Here is an 18,061-nt window from a genome sequence, read left to right on the forward strand (position 1 = left end):
TACCTGTAATATAAAAATAAAATTAAACCAAAATAATCCCGATCTGAGCGGATTGTCATTGAAAACAAAAAAAAATGGCATAGGGATCGAGCCCACGGCTTTTGAGTTAATGGCGCAACGACCTATCAACTTCGCTGCCAGTTACATGAATTTCCAGTCTTTGAACTTTCGACCAAGTTTTTTCTTCTACCCTGGGCAGCGGTGACATTGTGATTAAGCGCTTGGCTTCCGAACCTGGGGTCCTGGGTTTGAACTTCGGGATATACTGGGATTTTGAATTTCAGGATTTCTAGGGCGCCCCTGAGTCCACACAACCCACCACATCAGTCATGTACAATTTCTTTCCCTTGTTCGATACCACCAAAATATTTATTTTCCAATAGTTAATTAACTAATTTGGTCATTTTTTAAAATTGATTCTTGTTAAGTCAGGTAAAAGAAATAAGTGCACAATTTCAGCTCGATCCGGGATTGTTTGTGGGAGAAATAACGTGTTCAAATTTTTTACCACACAGACAGACAGACGTAGTGAGTTGATATAAGCTTTAAAAAATCCACAGAATGACAGACATATTGTGGCATAAACAGAGGCGCAGCAAGGTACTCGTGGGCTTGGGTTTGGTTCAAGGGTATAAGTGGGCCCTCTTAAGATTCTCCTAGAATGTCCTAGATCGAGTATTACAGAAAAAAAAAATCTAGTTAAGGCTTCTTGTGTATTTAGTTGGTAGGCTTCTGCCTTCTAGAAGTAACGGAGTCAAAACAATCAATCCAGTTACAACTTCGTACAATTTGGCCTAACACTGTTAAGACACTTAATGCTTATACGATTTTAGTAACTGTACATACTTACCCATGTTTAATTTTATATTTCCTTATTGCATAAATTTACATTTCTGAAACACACACGGAGAACTGTTAAAAATTAACAAAAATATAACTATGTGACCATCAAATGTTGATCAGTTGAAATCAAATTTCTAAATTAAATTAGTTGAGATGAGATGACATTTACTTTATAAAATAGTCTTTTCAGACCTATTGAGGTGCAAAATCAAAGATAAGTAGATCTAAATCTTTTACAAAACTATTAGCTGCTTTTTCTTCGTTAAATGAAAAAGAACATCAAATAAAGTCAACCTGCTTTGTATTTTAGTAATTCTTATACAATTTTGTATCTATTGCAACTTTCAAAATGACCGCTTAATTTACCTAGGATCTTTCTGTAGCAAGAAAGATGTCAATAATACTCTATAATAGAGATGAGTCTATGACTTTAAAACTCTAAGACTCTAAAGGCACATTCCTCGTCCCATATGCTAGGACAAATTTGTACAAATGCTCCTTCTTCCCTAGTGCTATTAAAGCATGGAATGGGTTGCCTGAGCTAGCCAGGAAAACAAGTGACTTTGCAGAATTTAGGTCATTGGTTAACATGCATGACTAGATGCATGACGCGGTGACGCGTAACATGTAATCAACTTCTTTTTTGAAAGTAACGTCTGTATTATATAAGAAAAAAAGATAAAACTCTAGGATTATGAGAGCTTTATTGCATTGACGCCAGGGGCGGATTGGGTGTCGAAATCGGCCTGGGCATTTCTATACAATCCGGCTTACAATTTGTATATTATAGGATAGACATCAAAGTCATTATGTTAAGTTTGATAATGTATCGATAACTGTACGCATGAATAGAGAAAACCCTTATATGTTGCTTTTAAATCGCTAAGTGTGTAGGTCCTAAAAGAATGAAGCCCACTAGTAGCTCTGTCTACGAATGATGGATATTAAATTATTTCGAAAATGTGTTTGATTAAAATAATATTACACTGTAGAGTCTGTGATGGCTTTAAAAAAACTATTAGCGCTCAGAGGGCCCTTTTATATAATAAGAGAATATTATAAAGCCTTTAATCATTTGATATACGTACCATAGTGACATCCATGCGGTCCTTTCGGTGGCCCTACAAGCCTGGCATTTGCCCGAATGCCCATATAGCCAGTCCGCTCCTGATTGACGCGCTAGTGTGCAAATGTACATAAATACATAGTGTAGTGGCGGTTCTACATCTAGCGTAAATGGTAATCTTGGACTCAATAGATCTTGTGGTTCTGGTTGGTCTGAGATGTCATCTGGAACGTATTAGTTACAGCCGAGCCAAATCTATTTGCTTTCTCAGAAGACTTTCTGATGTGTTTCCTGTTTCTTCTGTAGACCTGATTTCACTTTTGATATTATACTATCTTGGCTTAGAATGTTTCGAAACTTAAGTTCCTGGTTTCCACCTACTCTGATTGACGTTTCGTCTTGTAGTGGATTATGATTCTTAACTCCTTTTTTCTTGTCGTAATAATGTTTTTGAGACTGTTTCTCTGAGTCAAAGTGTTTCTTTGCCACTTGTAGACCTGTCTTTTGTGTAAAAATGTTGTAAAATGTTTTACATGTTTCGGATGTTCCTTCAGAGTTGAAGATAATTACTTCCTAGTCCAAACCTCCCGCAGGACGACGGGGGATGGGAGCGGGCAGGGTTTGAACCCGGGACCATCGATAAATCTGAACGACAGTCCACCGCGCAAACCGCACGACCAGGCAGCCATCCTGTATTTTCTCGCTCGAATGTAACAAATTTCTGAATCGGTGTCACATGCTGGCGACAAATTAATATTAGTCAAAGTCAGTGGAGTAGTTCTGTAGCCCCGAAAACAAATTCTGGCAACGTTCGTGTTTTTTTGTTTTGTTTTTGTTTCGTAAATCTGAGATGACATTGTAATGGCTGATCAGGAAAAAAACAACAACAAGTTCTTAAAAAAGCGTACGGTGTCCGTACTAATATACTTTTAAAGATAAAAATAGTAACTGTAATGTCAGCCACCATGTAAACAGTGGCTTTATTCAATTTCAAGGACGGTAGCAAGATATACCAAATTTTGCATTGTGTTGAATCTAGACTAGATCTAGAGTTTTTAAAGCTATTCAAGGCTATTGCATTTACAAAATGGCTTTAAATATGGTTTTATCGGCTCTGTAGGTTATTTTTTTAATTGTGCTCTTTAAAATATAAAAAAAAAAATAGTCTAGAAGAAGTAGAAGTAGAAGAGAATTGAATAGAATAGTTCAATAGACTGAACTCTAGCCTAGCCTAGTAGTTGTACTCTCTAGTTACATAGACTGATAGACTCTGATTATGATAGAGTCACAGTATGATAGAGTCAATCTTCAATCTAGATTCTAGTCTAGAGAGTAGAGTCTAGATAGATCAATAGATGTATCAGTATCATCATGTAGATCTATGTATGATAATGTATCTATTCTAGTTAGTCTCTAGTGACTCTAGAGTACTAGAGTCTAGTCTAGAATCTAGACTAGAGTAGAGTAGATGATTATTGATCCTTCTAGTGACAATCTAGAATTCTAGATCTAGTCACTGCCGACTCGAGAGTAGATTAGTAGATTGACTAGATCTAAATTCTAAATGAAACTTAAGTCAAATCACTAGAGTAGATGATTGATCCTTCTAGTGACAATCTAGAATTCTAGATCTAGTCACTGCCGACTCTAGAGTAGATTAGTAGATTGACTAGATCTAAATTCTAAATGAAACTTAAGTCAAATCTAGATTATTGAATTGATATTACCATTGTGCCATTGAATTTATTTAATTTAAATTCTTCTAAGTAGCAAAGTTGCTCGTGGACCCCTAGACCTTAGGTCTTAGGTGCCTTGCCTTAACTTCTAAGCCCTGCCTGAATCAGGCTAAGTAAGGCTATAGATATAGATAGTATTGGCAGTATTGGTCATAGGTTGCTGGGTAGCTAGGCCAGGATTGCTGCATGGTCATGTGGTATGGCTGGTATACACACTGGTCACTGGACTGTCATTCAATGGTCCCTGTGTAAGTCCCTGTCCGATGCTGACATCCTTTGGAAGGTTTTAGGGCTTGGAATATGATGTAATTTTACCTTCAAATCTTACTTTTAAGGAACATCTGAAACATGTACATTACATGTAAAATAAACAAACACTGGACTAGTCAAAGTATACACTCACTACTGACTCTATCTAGATCTAGACTCTAGGTCTAAGACTTTAAGTAAAAAAGTAACTTTACATTAGAAAACTATGAGTGGTAGTTAGCTTTAATAATTATAATTAGGTTATATTATGAAGTAATATTTATATGCCTTTGTATCACCATTAAATTAAGTCTTAAAAATGACTTTCTTGTGACCTAGATCTTGATTTGGAAATTAGTCTACCATGGGTCTATTTGTTTTACATACATAGTATGTGAGTATTAAATTCTTCAATTGCTTCAACACTAGTCTTGGTACATCACTCTTTAGTGATATACTTTCAATATAAATTTAAATATAATTCAAAATCACAAGCTTTCAAAGTAACAAAGAATACAAAATTTCACCACGTGGCTATGATGCTTAGCTGCAATCTATTGCTTGCAACAGAGATAGATTAGGAGATAAACCAGGCACACTATTGAACTTGATGAAGTAAGTTCTATTGGTTCTTGTCTTAATCATTTGGAATCTCGTGTTCACCTTTTTTTTTTTCAGAAAGCAGACAGCCAAGCTCAACATTATAGCCTGTAAATTCCACACTCAAGTCACACCATTATTATTTCAAACATCACAGTTGCTATGGTAATAGTTCACTTTCAGTAAGACATACATATTCTAAAGCCAATATTGTTTTTTTTTTAAGTGCAATGAATACATCAAGGACTGAATGTTATGAGTCTCCTGACTGATCTTCTATTTGGAAGTAGTTAAACACACATTGAAAAAATGGTGGCTGTTGTTTAACATCTGTTGAGTGTTGGACAGGCACTGACGTTTTAATTATCTGTGTATCATTTGTTGAATTACTACTTTCTAGCAAAATAAAGAGTTGGTAGACTGTTCTGAGAAACAGTACCAGACTGAACTAAAGTTTAGAAAAGAAAGTGCATACAACCACGATTGTATAACTATAACAATTTCACAAGATAATGGTTATAATAAAATATATATATATATATACTTTATAATTTTTATTAAAAAAGTGAAAGCATGTTTGTAAGGTATTTTTTTGTTGTGACTCTTTGAATATTTTAAATTGCGTACATAAAAAATATATCCCAATTTGTATGTTCTGAATTATACACTGAAAAAAATAAAAAGATTCTCTGTTACAGGGGTGAACAAATGTATAGAAATTACAAAAAAAAACATTTGTGTAGGGTTTCCTAATGTATGTTTTTTTGTATTTTAAATTTTTCAGCATTAAATTAATTCTCAAACTATTTTATCAATTGTAATTTTTTTTCCAACAGATATAATTTCTTCTGCTTACTAAAATAAAAATAAGCTTCTGTTATGTGCCTAGCATAGTGTGAATGTGAAATGGCGTGAACGCTTGTTGAAAGGGTTAGAGAAATGAGATCTAGAAATGGAGGAATGTAAACGAAGCTGTAATTGACATAGTATTGTTTGTTAATCAGAATTAAAGTTTTCTTAACCTATTATAGATGATTTTATTGTGAATAATTAAGAGTCTCATATGCTTCTCAACAGCTTCATTTCTGAATTTAATGCCTTTGCATCTTACAGGGCAGAGCCAATGAAAAAGAAAAAGAGGATAGACCCCAGTGTCATTGCTGCACGTGAGGCTAAAAAAATTAGAAGAATAGAAAAAGAAATCAAAAGGCTCACAAAATTTGGCAGGATATTAAAACCCATCGAAGAAGTAGAAATAGACAATCGAAAATACAGGCTTGCATTGTATGTGTACAATAAATTATTTAGAATTTAAAAAAGAAATTATTCTGTTTTGTCAACAATTAAAATCACATATTTATACATTCTGATATGCATGATCTTGAAAGATATTTTATTTTAAAAGTAAATTCTACATTCCTACACAGTTTTTGACTTTACAGATTTATAAAGCAAGTTCTTACTTGGACTTAGCTCCTTACTAGCCATTTGACGTATATGGTTTACTTAGAGTTAGGTGCTTACAGGCCATTGGATACATAGGGAGGCAATCTCTGCCATGACTGGTCCCATTGAGAAAGAAGGGTTGGTAGAAAGGCTACTAGCGATTCCACCTGTCTCCACTGATATCTTGTCACTCTTTTTTTTTCAACTTATGGTCGTTTTGTATAGTTTGCCATTATTAGTTTATTTGTTGTGCAATTACTTTTAATATAAATGCTTAATAGTTTAAGTAGTTGTTTTTTTTTTGTCCCCCCAAGTACATATATTAAATTTTGAGAATTGCAGCCAGTTTAAATGTCATTGAAATAGTGTCAAAAAAAACATTAACAGCTCAAAATACCTTTTGTTAAACCATTATTACAAATGTAGATAAAATATAACTACAGGTATGGCAATATATTATTAATTTTTTTTTGTATTTTACCAATTTAGAGAAAGAAAAAGACCTTTACCAAAATTAACAGCGGAAGAGAAAGATTATCGAGATCTTTTAATAAAGGAATGGGGAGCGTACAAAAGTTATCAGTGGCACTGGGAAGCCAAAATTATGGATCAGCTGACAGAAGCTCAGCAGGAAGCCTTAGATGAGCTGAAACAAGAATCATTAGAGTTATACCAAGCAGCGTTGCAGGTACCGGTACACTTTTATTATGGTAGCTGATGTCAGGGTTAGTTAGTTTTAAATAGGAACATCACAAAATAAAAATTTTTTTTAGGGGTATATAAATAAAATAAAGGTTATTTGAAATGTAGTGGTCTCTGGGGGAGAATAGTTTTCTTCTTCTAGTCAGCTTTTTGATGCTAAGCTCTAAGCTCTCTTTAAGTCTGTGGTATGGAAAAATAACATGCTTTTTTTTTTTCAGCTCTTCGACACTGCCAAATAGAGTTGTATTATGTTAATAGGGTCTCCCATGGTGAATTAAGTTGGGGCATTCTAAGATGGTGGGCACATTGTCTAAGAGGGAAGGGTATGTGGGTTTATTCTTTTAAGGCGAAAATTGTAAGGTGCATCCTGTTCTTAGTTGCAATATTGTAGCACGCTCTTAGCGTGTGAGGAAGTTGATACTGTCCAGTTTGTCAGGCTAGTAATTTCTTTGTAAATAGCTTAATCTATGCTTCCTCGTTGGTTGAGTAATTCTTTTTTGTGATTGCTGGGGAAAATCAAATAAAGATCATCTGTTTCTGTTGCCAAGGTTATCATCAGGCTAGAAAGCTACTATTGGGAATGCAAAAGACATGGGTGATCCCTGGGGGGCCTGGTACTAAACCATGCACTTTTAACACTCAGCCACACAAAGAAAACCATTCATTCATATATATAGTATGTATATGTATTCATTTAAATTAAATATGTAACAAGACTGAAATAATATTGATTTATACACAATCTTTAAATAAATGTATACATTGTAATTTTCCTCTTAATGGGACCACTTCTAGATAAGATCCATTTGGTCCTAATAACTGGCTGGTTTGGTTAAAAGAACATTTCTAATGTTTCAGTACTTTAGTGGTGGTCCAGATTTGACTTTCTTATTTTTTCTCCCATGATACATTGTATTTTTAGGCCTATAAATTATTTTCTCTAACTTCTTGTGTCTTTATAAATTAATGTCAGTGTAATTAACATTTCAAATTTGTTTTCTTTTACAAAAACTATATTAAAGGTGCTAGATTTATGCCAGGCACATGACATCAACATAACAGCAATATTAGCACTATAATTGCCCATATCTTCTCACCTCTCTTTTAGTGTACACAAATTTGATCTCATTTTAATGGGTGCCACAGACCCTCAATGAAAGTATTTCAGTGACTACATCTCAATGGAAATATTTCAATGACTAGCAAACAACATGAAAGTTTGTTTTTTTTTGGTCAACACTTGTGTTTCTCTGGGCCTAGTAGCTTAGTGGTAAAGTGCTTGGCTTCTGAACCAAGAGGTTATGTGTTTGAATCTCTGTGAAGACTGGGATTTTGAATTTCTGGATTTCTAGGACATCCCTGAGTCCACCCAACTCTAATGGGTACCATACTTTTTTTGGGTAAGGGGGTTTGGTCATTGTGCTGGCCACACAACACCCTCCTTACCTGTCAACGATAGAAACAGATGACCTTTACATCATCTGCCTTATAGATCTATGGCAAATGTCTGGAAGTGCTTTTTCTTTTTTTATTTACTTTTGTTTCTGACACAATTTGCAAAGGTGACATGCGATTTCATTTCAAGCAACACATAATTTCGTATTTTAACTTTTTAGTTAGATTTGTTAGGTTTGCTTTATTTGAATATCTTTCAGTTATACCTTTTTTAAAATGTGATTTTTCGCCCAATTGCTATAGATTGAATGTTTTTTTTAATAAGTTCAGTCTAATTGCTATGGACATTTATTGAACATCATTCCCTGTATGCACAAAAATAATTTATTACACTTTGTCTCGTACTCTTTTCTATTGCCCAAGACTTGGTGTATTCTGTTTCAAAAAGTGGGAAGCCACATGCTATAACCTGCATGTTGACAAACGTGCATTACACACAAAGTCGTTTTTTTTTTTGTCTTTGGAAGAGAGAATTTAAGTCCCTCAAGGTATTTAAGATACTGACACTTGTCAGCTTTTCTCCTCCAATACTGATATCCCCTTTAAAGACCCACCCCGTTGGCAATTGGTCATAATTTGTGTTTATGCGCATCACAGGTCAGCAAAGAAGAATTAGTTGTTTGTATGTCATTAATCTGTAATAGCAAAATTAGAATATTAAAGTTTTGTATTTTATTTTTATTTATAAACATTTGTTTGCTTACTATCTTCAGATCGACTACTCTTGTGTGCCAATTGAATTTCAAGGACCTAAAGAAACTCCACCCAAAAAAGATTACCCAGCTCCTGATGGAGAATATGTTGATACAACAAGAAAATATTAAAAACGTGTTTTTAAAAACATCTGAATTAATTAGTTTTTTAAAATCCTGTATCATTTTTTAAATTGTTATTTTATGTCACAATAATCATTTTTAAAACAATTAATAACAATAAAATGTTACAGATGTGACACAGTTTTCTAGCTTAATGCTTCCAACACTTTCTTTCAGAAATAGTTCTCACATAAAATAATCTCAGGGTGACTAATAGTGTTCATAATGAATAGAAACTTTTAATTTTTACAAAAAGAAAAAAAAGGAAATGTACAATTAATTCAACACCACAGCCAATGACCAATAATAATAATAATCCTATCAGCAACAAGCTTTAAATCCATCATTTTATATTTATGTAGAAAAAAAATCAACATTGCTTAAAAAAAAACATTTTATTAAATTAAAACAATGCAACAACATAAATGTCACAGTACATGTTATTTTGTCATAAAAGTAGTGTTTGATACTTTAAATGCAAATATTTAAAGGGGGGGGGGGGGGGGAGGCATTATAAAATTAACAAAGAAATTTATTGTATAATTAAAATCAATATGAAATCTGTTTGACTTGAGGAGAGCTCATCCAACTATTTGATATCTAAAATGTACACCTGAAAACAATAAAACAAATAGTAGAAAGTGAGGATTTAAAGCATTGTTTTAAAGACATATTGTTAGTAAAAAAAAATGTATACAATGGCCTCATCTATTATTGTCAAGATAAATGACCCAAGGAAAAAAAAAAGCTGCATAAATATTTTTTTACTAGAGTGATGAATTTGATCACAGCAAGAAATCAAGCTGTAAATCTGATTGGTTACAGAGAAGGAAAAACAACTCCTACTGAAGTGCTCTGGCAAGAAACAGCTATAAACCAGTAATGAAAGAAATGATTGGCTACCAATACTTTACTTTGTTGATATATACAAACATATGAAGAGAGACAACTGTGTCAACATTGTAAGGAATGACAACTGAGACTGTAGATAAGGCAGGATTTTGTGAAAAACATGTTATCAATTTTCATAGATTTTCCTAATCTTTTTTTCCCAATCTTTTAAAATTTAGAAATAATGTTTAAAAATTAAAATGTGATTTTATTTTTTTTTTGTTAAATGAATGGTATAATCAATCTGCATCCAACAAATGACAAAATTTTATTTAAATGGAAACAACACATACACTCTTTTGCTATGTTACCAAAGCGTTTAAATATTAATGCTTCGTTTGATTTTTAAAACAACTATTTGTCGCAAAATGACTGAAAACTCTGTAACGTCTCACATTCTTAAGAAAATTTTATAATAATACCTTAATAAAAAAATAGTAAAATTTTTTAGGGCAGCTTTTAATTCCCTTTCCCCCCTCCCCCCCCCCCCCCCCCCCAATTGTTTTACAACTACATCAAAACCAATGTTAGAATTAACTAGGAAACAAACAAATAAACAAAAAAAAAATTTTTTTTCCCTAAAATGTTGATTTACCAATCTCAGCTTTTGGCTTGATCAGAACCTTTGTGTGTGACAACTCCTCTCTGTATTAAGTCTGGTATCTCCACAGCCAGCCAAGGTCCAAGCTAAACAGAAACACAATAGAAATGTAGTCGCAGTGAGATCCACTCCTGTTTCATGACTAAAATCATTTCGGACATTAAAGTTTACTTTTCTGCCTCACCTTTTGAAATCAAATTTATTTTTCTTACAGCATGTCAATTATTTTTGCAACAACAGGGGGCATGGTTGCTAAGCGGTACAACACTTGGCTTCCAAACTGAGGGGTCTTCAGTTCAAATCCCACTGAAGACTGTGATTTGAACTATAATATTTTAAAGATGCCCCTGAGTCCTGCCAACTCTCTGGGTACCTTACAAACATTGAGGAAATAAGAGGCTGTTGTGCTGGCTTTAGAAAATAGAGACAGATGAGCTTTACATCATCTTTCCTCAGACATTGCCAGATCTGAAAGGGACACTTTTATCTAGCAGCAACAAACATAACTGAAATGATTACATCTAAGTTTTAAAAAGGTTTTGTAGATATAAAATAAATAAAAAATAAGCATTATCAGATATTATTTGGTATTAGAAAAAAAGAAACTGCACCTCAACCCCTGTGCAGTATTTTCTTATATATAAATATTTAAATTATGAAAGCTTTAAAGATAGAATTAATTATAGGTATATGCTTTTCAGATTGAAAGAACATGGGTCTCACTTACCCCCAATGCCATAGCATGAGCAATGCCAAACCTTGGAACATTTCTTGCCCACAGAGGTTTGAAGTGATCTGTCAGGCAAATTTTGCCTCCCCTGTAGTGGATTCATCAAATTATTGTACTAAATTTCATAAAACAATTCAGTTTAAATAATGAAGTAAATTTCAAATAATAATAATTTAATGATAAAGTTTATAAAAAAAAAATATTACCTATACATTTTGGCTGTTTTCCCATCTAACTCTGGTAATGCAATCTCTGGCGATGTAGTTGGGTATGTTACAGGAATCTGAAAAAAGAAAAAGGCATATGAAATCTTCTGATACTATATTTATATGAGAAATATGAATGATTTATATTTAAGCCCTCTACAGATTTATATTTAAGCCCTCTACAGACAAATATTTGAAAAAAATTAGATATACTTACATCAAATTCAACATCAAACTCATATTTTAAAAGTTCATGAATGTACCAGCACTTCCCAAACCATCGTGTTCCCTCTTTGTTAGATTCCAATCTGAACCAGTCATTGTCACTTTCTTTATTGTTTTGGACATACTGAAAAAAAAAAAAAAAAAAAAAAAAAGTATGTTAGAAATGTTGGTGGACCCTATCCTTTACTAATAATGTTTCATAAGAATTATCAGTATATTTTGTACAATGTAATAGTTATGACACAGCAATATGCTGCAGAACCAAATGAAGTCTTGGGCTCAAATCAAAATATTTTAAATTTGTGTTCACTTTTTTTTTTTTAATGCTGACATAAATAATATTATCATAAGGAAAATATTTGTAGTAGAGTCAGAAGGCTAAACCAAAATTAACAATTTAATTATTGGTATAGACCTAAACTTTTAAATTAATAAATTAAATGAATTCTTTTGATAATTTATAGCTTTCTATAAAAACTAAATGCTTCTCTTTTTACAAACCTTACCATATTTTCACGCATATACCCCGCATAAATTACTAAATAAGTAAAAACAAAATTGTACAACCAGCATCCTTATAAACCCGCTTTAAGTTAAGTTGATTTATTACCCAACTGCTACTGCCAACATGCTTCACATATAGGAAGAAGACAAGAGTTTTGATGGCTTTACTAACTATGGTGAGACAGTGACATTAATGAGACTAGTGATTGGTTGCGGAGGTATTGCATGCATTTCGACATTACTGGTATTGACAAAATTGTTTAGTTACTCCTTGCTTACTTGTCACAATTAATTACTGGTTATCAAATAATCTCTAGTACTATTTGTTTTCTTGGGGTTTATAATGAATTGTTCATAAAGTTTTTCAATGTACATTTCACAACCACAGAGCGAACCGCTATATTCTATATGTTCCGTTATGCTATGTTTATGAGTAAAATATTTTTTTTTGTAAACACCGCAACATTGTATACCCTGCACAGCTGACATTCATTTGTAGAAATAACCCTTGGGTTATATGTGTGAAAATATGGTAAATCTATCTAGATTCTTTTACAAGTTTTTTCTCCCACTTCCCATTTTTGGATCAATTATTCATTGCCGAAGACAACACATGAATCAATAAAAAAATGTAACTATTTGGTTAAGTTCATCCATTAGTTGTAATTAATACGTTTAGTTCTATAGAGAAAAGAGGTAGATAAACCTTGCAATAAATAAATATTTAAAAAAAACTTTGGTTTTAAAAAATGTATATTTTATGTATTTTGCTTGTAAAGTTTAATTATATATTATATATTAAGGATTCCTGGAACTCAAGAGATTATATTAATAATATTAAATTTTTAATATCCTATTTTTTTTCACCTTCTTCTTCATTAAAGATAGTAATGCTATAAATAATCAATTATGAATAGATCTAAAAAAAAAAAAAATAAAAAAAAAAAAAAAAAACTTTTAAAAAACCGATCAGGCCTTCAATGCCCTAATTATATACAATATCACTTTATTTATAAGATTTTTTGGTGAGCTAAAAGGTTGTTGATGTAACAGAGGCGCCCTACAGAAACACTTTTAAGACCAGCTTAGGCGCCAAATTGCCTAAGCTGACATGAAAGAGAGTACCTAGTTGCAAGTGGCTTCAGAACAAGACAGCTGGGGATCACTAACAAAGGTCACGGGATACAGATTCGGTGCCGAGGACAGACGCAGATGGCGAAAAGAAAATCTTGATTGACCACTGGCCGACAATGGTTATGCCTGCCCTGGATGTGGCAAAATATATAGGTCACAGCTGGTGCTGTGTAGCCACAGAAAATACTGCATTCCTCATTAATCTTTGACTCGACAAGCCTTAAATTAAAATTAGGTTTTGTTTTTGAACATAAATTGTAAGTATTGAGCTACAGTTTAGATAGTTAAGTTTTTATAAATGACCGCTTCTCTAAAACAGTTTTCTATGCTGACATACATTTTAGCCATAATTAGAAGATTAAAAATAATTATATAGCCATGATCATGTTTTAATAAACTCTCCCTATAGATGCCTTAACACTAAATTCCTAATCGTAAAATCTACACATGGTCACAAATATGTATTGTGATGTCTTTAATTGTCACTTTACTTGTGAACTGTCACTGGCAGCAGACTGTCAACATTGCAGTTACAATTATCTATCAATTTTAAATAACAATATTACATAGATCTAGTACTAACAAAAATCAGCTTTGTGAGTTAGAAATTTACTACATACTATTGTACTAGAATCTAGATCTACTATTTAATACAGTAATCAGGGCAAGGCTTAAACCGATTTGACAGATTGCCAAAATTGGGCCCTAATCCTGGCAGGGTCCCTGCAATTTTAAATTTAACATATATCAGCCATATTAGTCACAGCCAAAATGTTGGACTTAAAAAACTTTAACATATATTTAGTGTTTCGTATGATTGATGTAGCTTTGATTAACCCACTGGCGCCTATTACGTTTGAGGTGCTTCCTATATAGAGATGTATGTTGTATAACAAATAGCTGTTATTGCAAAAAAAAATATTAAAGAGGGGTCTTGCAAACATCTTATTTTATATAATACAGACGTTACTTAAAAAAAAAAAAGATTATTACGTCCTACCCATCATGCATCTAGTCATGCATGTTAACCAATTACTTAAATTCTGCCAAGTCACTGGTTTTCCTGGCTGACTCAGGCAACCCCATTTCATGGCACTAGGGAAGAAGGAGCATTTGTACAAATTTGTCCTAGCATATGGAATGAGGAATGTGCCTTTATCTTTGTGTCTTTAAATTGGGCCCAGTAATATAGTAATAATTAGACCTATCATCTACACAACTCAACCTGAGCTTTCAGTTTATCATTTATAACCTGGGGTGGTAACTTGCCTCCCCTAACCCTGCTTAGCCAGTGACAAAATCTTATTTCATGCACTCCATTCACCATTGCCATTGGGCTCAATGTTAATTTTTTATTATATATAAAAATGCTTAAAAAAACAACAACTATTACTTTCAGATCTTTCTGTTAAACATTCACAAGACTCTCTCATGTACAGTTATAATTTATACATCAAAAGTAAGCTCTAATGAAGTACTTTACTGATGTACTAAAATTTTTAAAAATTTTTTCCCATCCCTAGTCTACATGTTGATAACATTAAACGATTAAGCACATAACTCTTATTCTAGTTTCTAACTGACAAATCAGCAGTTAATTAAATTATTAAGGATGCCATTCAAAGTAACAACAGTCAACAAGGGACATTACTCCTAGATAATAAATAGCATTTAGAACCTATCTATATATATTCATACATACTAACACATGATATGGCTGATAATATGATTCATATGAATAAGACAATATTATATGCACAACATTCAACAACTGTCTGACTCTGAAGTCACTGTACTGAACACCTGGGCTGAAGAATTGGTCCAATGCCTGCCAATGGACCTCATTCACCAATGAATCGTAAACAAACAACATTCAGCCACGTGATAATATTGATAAAACAATGAAAAAAAACTGTCACGTGATAGTGATAGCCTGTGTGTATTGCATAATTTGTGTAGAAGAGATAGATTAGATAGAGAATCACGTGGCTAAATTTTGTTTGCTTACAATTCATTGGTGAACTGAATGAGGTCCTTTTCAATTTCAGAATTTGGAATGACAACATAAACATGATTGAATATTGAATTTGAAAATTGAACATATGTTGAACTTGTAGTTGTCTAGATCAGATTATTTATATTGATTTTTAAAGGAAAAACAAGAACCTGTATTAATGCTTGATATTCCTCTTTCAAACGAGGGATCCACAAATCGCCATCGCGAGGTCCGGCTTTGGTTTTCAATAATGGTATTTTTGCTAACGTAGACTTAGTTGCTTCGTCTACCATGTTTATGATTATGAAAGTAGAAGAGTTCTTTTTTTTAATCTTTCCGAGAGAAGATTTTATCATAGATCACAGACCTATATAGTCGTATAATGTGTATAGGATATATAGGTCACAGATATTGAGTCCGGCTGAACTGTTTTCACTTAGCCTACATGAGAAGGGGCGAAGGCGAGTAGCTGGCGCCTAAACCAGTTAGCCTAAGCTTCAGGCAGGAGGGTCTCGTCAGTTTTGGCTAGATACCCACTTAGGAGAAGGAAAACTCTGAATTCAAACCTCTGCTGTCTTGCAACTATACGGGAGTCACCCCTGAGGAAAAAATTCTGAAATGGGCTATACAGCGCTACACCCTGACAGAGCCTGCGACGCCGCTGATGCCAAACTGTATCGGTACTTTATTTATGTTTAATATGTATGTATCGGTACTTGCAGTTCATTTGGATACATAAGGATTTTGGAGATGGTGCGACATCGCTCCGACCAAACTAACGCCCAGGCATTCATCCCATTTCTAAGAGATGATTCATAGTGGCTCGCGACTGAAGTAGGCCACATAGGCCTATATTAAAGTAATTAAATTAACATGAACTCAACACTTTGATACATTAATCTATACTTTTGACTGTAATCATTTTCATCATCATCTGTCCCTCGACTTTCGTCGTAGGGGGGGGGGTGGGGTGCTGTGACAGTTTACGTAACCAAATCCCTCCATCCTTTCCGGTCAGCAGCTCTTATCTTATCTTATATAAAACATATGTTACTTCAAAAAAGAAGATGATTACGTCCTACGCGTTCCTGGCTGGCTCAGTCAACCCATTCCATACTCCATGGGCGTTATTACGTGTCATACTCTAATAGCACTAGGGAAGAAGGAGCATTTGTATAAATTTGTCCTAGCATATGGAACGAGGAATGTGCCTTTATCTTTGTGTCTTTCTGAGTATTTTATTAGGTTTTGTATTTGTAGATTATGGTTCAGTGTTTTATATAGGCTATAATTGCTACTTTACTTTTGAGTCTTCTAGCCTGAAAACTTTCTAAATTTAGTAATTTTACTAAAAGTGTTACTCTAGTCAAATGTGAATAGGCCTATTTGTTTGTTATGAATCTCACTGCTCTATTTTGTGTCTGTTCCAGTTTCTTGATGTTTTCTTGAGTTGAGGGGTAGTAGGATATCAAGAGAGATAGAGGCCGGTCCATTCGTTCACGTTGTCCAGCCAGCTTTTCTGTGGACGACCCTTTCTTCCTTCTCCCTCCATTACCTTGAAGTATGACTTTTTTAAAGTAAGTCATGTCTTACGCCTACAAGATGACCTAACCAGCTCAGCTTTCGTCTCCTCAAAGCATTGGGGAGTTCCTCCTGTTTTTGTGGAGTCCTCATCGTTTTATAAAATATTTAAACATGAATCTAATAATAACAAGTATATACGTCTATGTACATAAAAAAAAATCCAGACACTGTACAGCTCTCCTGTATTGATGCTACTGATGTCCAGTCGTGTCCTATATTTTCGTATGCTAATTATTTCAATAGATTGATTTGTAAACATGAATGACCTGACCTACTAAATGTTAAAGTAAATAATTTCGAATACGCATGCGTTTTACTTCTGCTACAGCATGGCGTATATGAAAAGGGGGTGGGGGTGGTGAGAGATGTGTGAGTGCGTGTGTGGATTCTACCCTACCCCGTCGACATTGCATATCAACATTGTCAGCAAGACACAGATGTAACCAATTTGCAGCAGTTACCTACGACTTGTTTTTCTCTATTCATACTATTTTGCTATTACTACGTGAAACACTCATATAGGCCCACCCGACGTACTCACTACGCAGTAACTTTATGGTCATCTACTTTATCTACATATATATTCTATTGAGTTATATAGACTAGACGTTACATAACATGTATAGACATAGTCCTCTACTTCATCTACATCCATCCTCTATTAAGTTATATAGACTTGACGTTACATAACATGTATAGACCTAGGCTTTATTATATAGGCCCCCTAGGTACCAAAAGTGTAGGATTACTGAGATTGGGTGGCACAATTTTAAGCAGCGTGCCTTTGAAAGAGGAATCAAGATGGCTAGAGCTTGATCCATAGTTCATAAGCGACCCTCCAGCGCTTGCTTTTAAGATGAACAAAATAATGACACTGACATTTTGTTCGTAAAAAAAAATATTTTTTTTTAATTTTTGCCACGTTTTATTTATAACTTTAGATAAAAACAAATTTCCCCATCGTACATCGTGCTCAAAATAGTCCACTGCTACTTTTCGTGTACTGAAATCGATTTTTTAATTATAAAATTAAATATGTAAACAGATTCACGTGCACAGTTTTAAAGACAATATTGAAAAGTCTTATATATCGTAACATTACTGAGATTATCAGTATTGGTGAAGTTCTATTGTAACTCTGTCCCTGCACCAGCGCACCATTTGGAATCGAACATTGTTCTAGAGCAGGGGTTCTCAACCTGTGGGTCGCGACCCCTTTGAGGGTCGATTGACGATTTGCCAGGGGTCGCCTAAGACCATCGAAAATATAGATTGTTT

The 18,061-nt window shown here is 33.7% G+C and overlaps 2 protein-coding genes across 3 annotated transcripts; one reads left to right on the top strand and one right to left on the bottom strand.

Annotated features, from left to right (window-relative positions):
* The first annotated feature begins 2,835 nt into the window (after positions 1-2,835).
* On the top strand, positions 2,836-8,946 carry LOC106052460 (39S ribosomal protein L40, mitochondrial-like). 2 transcript variants are annotated; one of them, XM_013207845.2, is made up of 5 exons: positions 2,836-3,025; positions 4,573-4,659; positions 5,608-5,778; positions 6,430-6,628; positions 8,811-8,946. In XM_013207845.2, exons 1-5 carry the CDS (start codon positions 2,997-2,999, stop codon positions 8,919-8,921), a joined length of 597 nt encoding a protein of 198 aa, XP_013063299.1. In that variant the 5' UTR covers positions 2,836-2,996; the 3' UTR covers positions 8,922-8,946. The 2 variants fall into 2 exon arrangements, with proteins under 2 accessions (XP_013063299.1, XP_013063300.1); XM_013207846.2 differs by lacking the exon at positions 2,836-3,025 and having other exon boundaries at positions 4,573-4,676.
* A 185-nt stretch (positions 8,947-9,131) lies between these two features.
* LOC106052461 (ubiquitin-fold modifier-conjugating enzyme 1) lies at positions 9,132-15,528 on the bottom strand. The gene is made up of 6 exons (XM_013207847.2): positions 15,370-15,528; positions 11,558-11,689; positions 11,341-11,417; positions 11,132-11,222; positions 10,399-10,490; positions 9,132-9,525 (listed from the first exon to the last, which is right to left on the bottom strand). The coding sequence occupies exons 1-5, from the start codon at positions 15,490-15,492 to the stop codon at positions 10,404-10,406; spliced, it is 510 nt and encodes a 169-aa protein (XP_013063301.1). The 5' UTR covers positions 15,493-15,528; the 3' UTR covers positions 9,132-9,525; positions 10,399-10,403.
* Positions 15,529-18,061: the final 2,533 nt, after the last annotated feature.

This window comes from Biomphalaria glabrata, chromosome 14 (assembly GCF_947242115.1).
Source record: "Biomphalaria glabrata chromosome 14, xgBioGlab47.1, whole genome shotgun sequence".
NCBI lineage: Eukaryota > Metazoa > Mollusca > Gastropoda > Planorbidae > Biomphalaria > Biomphalaria glabrata.

Coding starts and splice junctions, on each gene's coding strand:
- LOC106052460 (XM_013207845.2), top strand. CDS start 2,997: ATGGCTTTAAATATGGTTTTATCGGCTCT. Junction 4,660..5,607: donor CAAACATCACAGTTGCTATG/GTAATAGTTCAC, acceptor TGCATCTTACAG/GGCAGAGCCAATGAAAAAGA. Junction 6,629..8,810: donor TATACCAAGCAGCGTTGCAG/GTACCGGTACAC, acceptor TACTATCTTCAG/ATCGACTACTCTTGTGTGCC.
- LOC106052461 (XM_013207847.2), bottom strand. CDS start 15,492: ATGGTAGACGAAGCAACTAAGTCTACGTTAGCAAAAATACCATTATTG. Junction 11,690..15,369: donor AATATCAAGCATTAATACAG/GTTCTTGTTTTT, acceptor TTTTTTTTTCAG/TATGTCCAAAACAATAAAGA. Junction 11,223..11,340: donor AAAACAGCCAAAATGTATAG/GTAATATTTTTT, acceptor AATCCACTACAG/GGGAGGCAAAATTTGCCTGA.